The sequence below is a fragment of the Mustela nigripes genome, chromosome 13 (genome assembly GCF_022355385.1).
Source record: "Mustela nigripes isolate SB6536 chromosome 13, MUSNIG.SB6536, whole genome shotgun sequence".
Taxonomy (NCBI): Eukaryota; Metazoa; Chordata; class Mammalia; order Carnivora; family Mustelidae; genus Mustela; species Mustela nigripes.
In genome coordinates, this window is record NC_081569.1 from 50,381,505 (window position 1) to 50,389,823 (window position 8,319).

Consider the following 8,319-nt stretch of genomic DNA (forward strand, 5'->3'; position numbering starts at 1 on the left):
AGTCCTGTTCAGAAGCCATGGCATAGCTATAAGTTCATTAAATCTTCTGAGAGGAGAGAGAAAGAGGGAGAGGATCAATAACATAAGATCCCTTCTCAGGCTGTAGGTATAATCCTTTTGTAAAATTCGACACACACCTGAGAGAAGCATTTGTATACAGATTTCAATCTTTTAGCATGAATATCTAGGTACAGATCTCTTTTCCATCTCAGAAAGTTTTATTGATCCAAGAAGATCTCAGATTGTCCAAATCCATGTTGTGGGACCAGACTCAAGAAGATACCCAGCGTAAGTTTCCCATTTGTAATGATAAGTTAATAACCAGGGGAAGAAGCAAGGGCAGTTTTCATTGTTTCAAATTATATTCAGGATAAAAAGGAATCTTTAAGTTCTTCACCCACTTGCAACATCTGTTCTAATAGTTATATTCAGTAATTTAGGAAACGGTTTACTATAATTTAAAGTGTATCAATATAATTTCAATTGAAATTTAGTTCTAGTTTGACACTAACAGTGCAGCCTAGATAATTGTTTCCTCCCTGCACTTCACTGCTTTCACCAATGGTTAGATGAATAAAATAAAGTCAAGGGATCACTAAAGTTATTTTTCATCTATATAAGTATAGGATTTTACATAAGTTATGGTCCAGTCTAAGATGATTTGAGAAGGCCTTTTAAAGGCACTACTCTAAAATGAAAGATTTTATGTCAGGTATTAGGTTTTATTTGTCTTTTTATATTCACAGCAGAATACCAGACACAGAGAAAGTGCTCCATGAATATTTATCAGTTGAAAGGATAAATAAATATTGGTGCTGTGTGAAATGTAGAAGATGATATAGATGTTACCTTGAAAAGTCTACATTGTGTTACATTTACACATGTGCAGATTTTTTTTTAAGAGTTTACTTATTCAGATTATTGTTCCCTATTTCTCAGTTCCACAGGTACTTAGTAAGTTACTTCCTCAGTTGTGGACAGTTAGGAGAACAGGATATATTGGGACTTTAAATGTTTTATAGGTAAAAGCTCAAAGGATTGACAGGTAATAAAATGATGTTAAGTGACCAGAGACATGAAAACATGTACATGTGTCATCATAATGTCTCTATGAGGGATATTGAAGTCAAGGACACTATTGCACAAAGAGCTTGCTGTGGGAGGGAACTTTATGTTAGGAAGGAGATCCAGAGTTTTTGATCTCTTTTCCTTGTAGATCACTCACAGAAGTGGAGCAGAACAGATAGCATAGAGGACAAGGGGAGATGGAGAGGAGAAGGGAGTTGAGGGAAATTGGAAGGGGGGGTGAACCATGAGAGACTATGGACTCTGAAAAACAGTCTGAGGGTTTTGAAGGGGCGGGGGATTGGGAGGTTGGGGGATCCAGGTGTTGGGTATTGGAGAGGGCACGGATTTCATGGAGCACTGGGTGTGGTGCAAAAATAATGAATACTGTTACGCTGAAAAAATAAAAAATTAAAATAGTAAAAAAAAAAAAAAAGAAATTAAAGACTAAATCTTTTCCCCAGAGGATTTCAGGGAACTGCAGTCTTGTTATTTGTTTGATTTGAAATAATTTAGGTGGGCTTAAATTTAAATAATTTAGGTGGGTGTGATGGACATTAAGGAGGGCACTTGTAATGAACACTGTGTTTTATATACAATTGATGAATTACTGAACTGCACCTCTGAAACTAATAATATACTATATGCTAATTAATTGATTAAACAAAAGAATATGTGAGATTAAGAGTCACTTATGGTTTGTCTCCCTCCCAATCCCATCTTGTTTCATTTATTCTTCTACCCACTTAAGCCTCCATGTTGCATCACCACTTCCTCATATCAGGGAGATTGCCGGGGGGAGGGGGTTTGGGAGAAGGGGGTGGGATTATGGACATTGGGGAGGGTATGTGATTTGGTGAGTGCTGTGAAGTGTGTAAACCTGGTGATTCACAGACCTGTACCCCTGGGGATAAAAATATATGTTTATAAAAATAAAAAATTAAAAAAAAAAAAACAACAAAAGAATATGGACTGTATTCTGATACTATTCCTGACACAGAAAATATTTGAGAGGGTGAGTGTCAGCAGTAGAGACCATTTCTAAACACAGAGCACATGCAAATACGTATAAATGGGAATTAGGAGGTGAATATAGTAAGGAGTTTAATGTCCTAAAATGACTCCAATCCAGACTTTCTCCCTCTTTGTATTCAGCATGTTTTCTCATCACTAAGATGGGTAGAGGTAATTAAATATTCACTTACAGCATGCCATGTATATAAGTGCTTCATACGTGATACAGATCTAACCCATACAGCACTTATGTGGTGTATACTATTCTTATCCACTTTTAACCCTTGAGAAAACTGAGGTAAAGGGAAGTTAATTAACTTCCCTGAAGTCATAGTGTGAGCTAATAGGGGAGCTTGAATTTGAATCTAGGAAAGCTGGGTTTCAGGCTTCTTCATAGCAACTACTCTCTACTACCTCCCATTCCCACTGCCCTCCTGCTGCAGCAGTCATCGTTCTTTTTGATTCCCAAAATCATTCCTGACAAATTCCAACTCCTCAAACTTAACCCACAAGATCATGACCTGATCTCCTCTTCCTTTTTAGCCTTACTTCCTGACACTTTCCTTCATGGATTCTGTGATGAATTGTATCAAACCTGTTGGCATTTCTCAGAGGGGATGCCATGATGATTTATACCCTTTTTATTCCTATATCCTAATCCACCAGACCTAGAACATCCTTTCTGCCCTGTCTTCTTTTCTGTGTCCTCACCTTGCAGTCCTATTCATCACCAGTTAACTCTTTCAAAATTCCACTCAGTGAAGACCTTCTTTGGAGAGGTGCCCCTGACTCTCCTCTGGAATGGTGATTGCTTACATGTGGGTCTCATCTATTTGGTTGCCACCAAAGTCACTGAAATAGTGTCAAGATTAATGACCAGAATCACATCACTCATTGCATTCTCATTGTAAGTTTAAGCTAAGTTGGGCACAGAACCAATGTTGTGATGATCTTGCCAGTAGCAACTGTGGTCTCTGCCTATAAGAACTGTATATAGCTTTTCAGAAAAAAATCATGAGTAGCAGAAATGGTGCCTTGACTATTACAGAAAGTTTAAGACTTTCAAATGAGAGAGAAGATATACTGACTTTGATGCCCACAGCCTCAGCAATGTGCAAATTCATTAAGAACATAAATTTTGGAGTTCCATTGCCTAGGTTCAGATACCAACTCTGCCAATTACCTTTCTCTGTGACCCTGGGCAAGTTATGCACTTTCTCCATGCTTCAGTTTCCTCATTTCTAAAGTGGGGATGATGACGATAGGCTACACTGTATGAATGTTATGAGAATTAAGTGAATTACTACCACTTAGAACAATGCTTGGAACGTAGTAAATGTAATATAAGTGTTTTTTATTATTACCTAAATGTTTTTTCAACCCTTACGATTCTGTCAATTAGTTATGACTGAGCACAATTTAGCTTTGCTGATACAGTGTCAGAATGTTCAAAGATTTTTTTTTAAAGATTTTATCTATTTATTTGACAGAGAGAAATCACAAGTAGATGGAGAGGCAGGCAGAGAGAGAGAGGGAAGCAGGCTCTCTGCTGCGTAGGGACCCCAGTGCAGGACTCAATCCCAGGACTCTGAGATCATGACCTGAGCCGAAGGCAGGGGCTCAACCCACTGAGCCATCTTTTTAAAAAAGATTTTATTTATTTATTTGACAGAGAAAGAGCACAAGCAGGGAGAAAGACAGAGGCAGAGGGAGAAGCAAGCTCCCTGCTGCGTAGGGACCCCAGTGCAGGACTCAATCCCAGGACCCTGAGAGCATGACCTGAGCCAAAGGCAGTCGATTAACCAACTGAGTGACCCAGCTGCCCCAGAATGTTCAAACATTTTCATGGAATACATTCTCTAATCAAAGTACTTTGCAACATAAGAGAGCATTTGATTATTTTTAATGAAATTATTTTTCATGAGAAGTTTATCCATCTACTTTTCCATCATCTATCATCTATTTATCATCTATCATTATAATCTGTTTACTTATCTTTCTACCCCTTTTTCATTTATTTAAGGGTATGTATTACGTGGGTTTTGGAATTAATGATGGCTCCATTCAAATACCAGTCTCTTCACTGACTGTTATACTGGATGATTTACCTAAAGTCTTAAAAATTTGGTGCTCTTTAAAATGGAGATAGAAATTACAATGTTGCTGTGAGTATAGAATGAGGGGACATATCCTAATAGTTTAGCACACAGTCCTGCAGATAGTAAAGTGCTTAGTAAAAGTTTACTAACAGTATTACTGCTGTTAAGAATATGTCTTCAAAGAAAATGGATTGATATTATAGTTTATTATCTCAGGAATATAATCATGGATGAATTTCAATATCTTTTATTTCTATTGTCTATAGACAATCTATATATTGCCTATATAATTTTTATATAATAGATGAATAGATCAAATTAAAATTTCTACTAACTAGAAAGATCACACTTCATAGATTCAAATTACAAAGTAAGCCACCTCACAAATACAAAAAGAAATTTACACAAATGATCTCATTCTATTTCATGGAGTAAAATGACTATATCTATCTATATCTATCTATCTATCATCTATCTATATCGCTTCATGGAGTAAAATGACTATATCACCCATCTTTTATAAATGTGAAAACTGAGATTCAGAAAGAATAAATTGATTTACTTAAAGTAATCTAATAAGGATGCTAATCCAATAAGGTAAGGATGCTCAGTCTTAAATTACTCAGCTTCCACTATCCAGGCAGTAAAGAGATGTTCCTAACAAATATGGAATATATCTAGTAATTTGCAGTGCTTCAGAAAAGCCATTTTTATCCTGAGGAGCTTCTTTAGATCTTGTCTCATGATTTATCTCTTTCAGGAAATCTTCCCTGACAATTTTTACCCAACATTTGGTTCCGTATGCCTTCAGGATCCCCATATATACTTTATACTGTTGTATACTTTATATAATACCATATACATATATGGTATTAGGCACTTCTTTAATTATCATTTATAGCATTATCTGTATTGGAAATCTTATTCCTGATGCTTACCTATAATTACACAGAGAGGGCTTGTTCAAGGTAAAAGAACTGAATCTCAATAAGTTTTAAACTTTTCAACTCTTTAGAGAAACACAGGGAAAAGTATTTTTCTGTATAGCTTGACCACTCAGATACTCCTTACTGGCAAACAAAATGAAATTTTCATATGCAGACCAAGGTTGAGGACTCAAACTCCCTCAATTTGACTTGCAAGTATGGGTTATTGGTGAGCAGGAGGCGCTTGTATCTGTTGTTTTTCATCACTAAAATGACTTAATTTTTAATTGTACTGAAATTTATAACTTAATTTAGAAATTAAAACAATCTTTCTCACTTGATAAAATAGAATGTTATTCTTCTAAGGCTGATCTGTGTACATTATATTAAAAAAAGATTCACCTAAAAAATTTGACATCACATCTCAGCATCTGACTTCTTACATTTATTATAACCCTCTGAAATTAACTTATCCATTTGATTATGAATTTAAAATTTTCCAACCCAAAGAGAATTTCTGGAAAAATGAGAGAGAGAGACAGAGAGAGACAGAGAGAGAAAGACAAGAAGATGGATTATGGAACAACATTAAAAACAAATGAAAAACCTTCATGTTTTCTAGATCATTATTTGGGAGAAAGGAACTATAGGCTTAAGTAACAAGGTGAGTCAATAATGTGGTAAGAAAATTGATGGTGAAGAAAATACCCATTAACTATGTTCAAGAAATATGAAGAATTTCACCTACTATCTAGCCTCACTCAAATATTTTCATAAGACTCTTCCTGTTGGACTTTACCATGCTTACAGTGGTTTATGATATTTATTTATTTTTGCAGGGAACCAGAGCCACCAAACCAGTATCACTTGGGTCCCCACGGAAGTGGCTAACAATGTCACTGAGTTTATATTCCTAGGACTTTCCCAAGATCCTGGATTGCAACTGATGTTCTTTGCCTTATTCCTCCTCTTCTACACTGTGATCATGGTGGGAAATCTACTCATTCTGCTTACGGTCTTTTCTGATCGTCGGCTCCATACACCCATGTATTTCTTTCTCAGTAACCTGTCATCCGTGGACATTGCCTATTCCTCAGCCACAGCACCTAAGATGATTGCAGACTTTATTTCTGAGAAAAAGACCATTTCCTACTGGGGCTGTGTAACTCAGATGTTTACCTTCCACTTTTTTGGTTGTGCTGAGATTTTTGTCTTGACCGTTATGGCTTTTGACCGCTATGCTGCCATTTGCCAACCTCTCCGTTATACTACCATCATGAGTGCCAATGTTTGTATTGTGCTGGCATCACTGTCCTGGTTGGGAGCCCTGGGTCATTCATTTGTTCAGACCTTCCTGACCTTTCAGCTACCTTTCTGCAATAATCGGGTTATTGACCACTACTTTTGTGATGTCCACCCAGTCCTAAAACTTGCCTGTGCTGATACAACCCTGGTAAATATGTTGGTGATTGCCAACAGTGGTCTCATCTCTCTGGGGTGTTTCCTCATTCTTCTGGCCTCCTACACTGTTATTCTATTTAGTCTTCGCAAGCGGTCTTCAGAGAGCCGGCGCAAGGCTCTATCTACCTGTGGGTCTCATTTCACTGTAGTGACTTTCTTCTTTGTCCCTTGTATCTTTATTTATCTGCGTCCATCCACTACTTTCCCACTGGATAAAGCTGTGTCTGTGTTTTATACTACCATCACCCCAATGTTAAACCCACTCATCTACACTCTGAGGAATGAGGATGTAAAGAATGCCATGAAACGGATTTGGAGCCGCAAGATCTCCTTGAAGGAAAAACAGAAGGGCTAGCTTATCAGAATGGCAGAATTGGAAAATTAGCTGATACCTTAAACGGTCTGTAATTTATTAATGATTTTAAGGAATAGGCTCTAAAATTCAACTATCTTGTAGCTTTCATTGAACAGTCAAAAGTTTGAGACTATTTTCTTTTTCTGTCTATAGGTGGGCTAAACTTAGACTTTTCCATATTGTTAAGGTTTATCTTTTCTTACTTTTATTTTTTTTCCTTTTTTTCATTTATTTATTTTCAGCATAACAGTATCATTATTTTTTCACTACACCCAGTGCTCCATGCAATCTGTGCCCTCTATAATACCCACCACCTGCTACCCCGACCTCCCACCCCCCTGCCACTTCAAACCACTCAGATTGTTTTTCAGTGTCCATAGTCTCTCATGATTCACCTCCCCTTCCACTTTACCCCAACCCCCTTCTCTGTAACTCCCCATGTCCTCCATGCTTTTTGTTATGTTCCACAAATAAGTGAAACCATATGATAATTGACTCTCTCTGCTTGACTTATTTCAATCAGCATAATCTCTTCCAGTCCTGTCCCTGTTGCTACAAAAGTAGGGTATTCATCCTTTCTGATGGAGGCATAATACTCCATAGTGTATATGGACCACATCTTCCTTATCCATTCATCCGTTGAAGGGCATCTTGTTTCTTTCCACAGTTCGGCGACCATGGCCATTGCTGCTATAAACATTGGGGTACAGATGGCCCTTCTTTTAACTACATCTGTATCTTCGGAGTAAATCCCAATGAGTGCAATTGGGTCATAGGGAAGCTCTATTTTTAATTTCTTGAGGAATCTCCACACTGTTCTCCAAAGAGGCTGCACCAACTTGCATTCCCACCAACAGTTTAAGAGAGTTCCCCTTTCTCCACATCCTCTCCAACACATGTTGTTTCCTGTCTTGCTAATTTTGGCCATTCTATCTGGTGTAAGGTGATATCTCAATGTAGTTTTAATTTGAGTCTCCCTGATGGCTAGTGATGATGAACATTTTTTCATGTGTCTGATAGTCATTTGTATGTCTTTATTGGAGAAGTGTCTGTCCATATCTTCTGCCCATTTTTTGATATGATTGTCTGTTTTGTGTGTGTTGAGTTTGAGGAGTTCTTTATAGATCCTGGATATCAACCTTTTGTCTGTACTGTCATTTGCAAATATCTTCTCCCATTCCGTGAGTTGCCTCTTTGTTTTTTTGAATGTTTCCTTTGCTGTGCAGAAGCTTTTGATTTTGATGAAGTCTCAAAAGTTCATCTTTGCTTTTGTTTCCTTTTCCTTTGGAGACATACCTTGAAAGAAGTTGCTGTGGCCGATATCGAAGGCATTGCTGCCTATGTTCTCCTCTAGGATTCTGATGGATTCCTGTCTCATGTTGAGGTCTTTTATCCATTT

The 8,319-nt window shown here is 37.3% G+C and overlaps 1 protein-coding gene across 1 annotated transcript; it reads left to right on the forward strand.

Moving 5' to 3' along the window:
- The first annotated feature begins 254 nt into the window (after positions 1-254).
- LOC131999308 (olfactory receptor 4S2-like) lies at positions 255-6,920 on the forward strand. The gene is made up of 2 exons (XM_059372090.1): positions 255-288; positions 5,944-6,920. Exons 1-2 carry the CDS (start codon positions 255-257, stop codon positions 6,918-6,920), a joined length of 1,011 nt encoding a protein of 336 aa, XP_059228073.1.
- Positions 6,921-8,319: the final 1,399 nt, after the last annotated feature.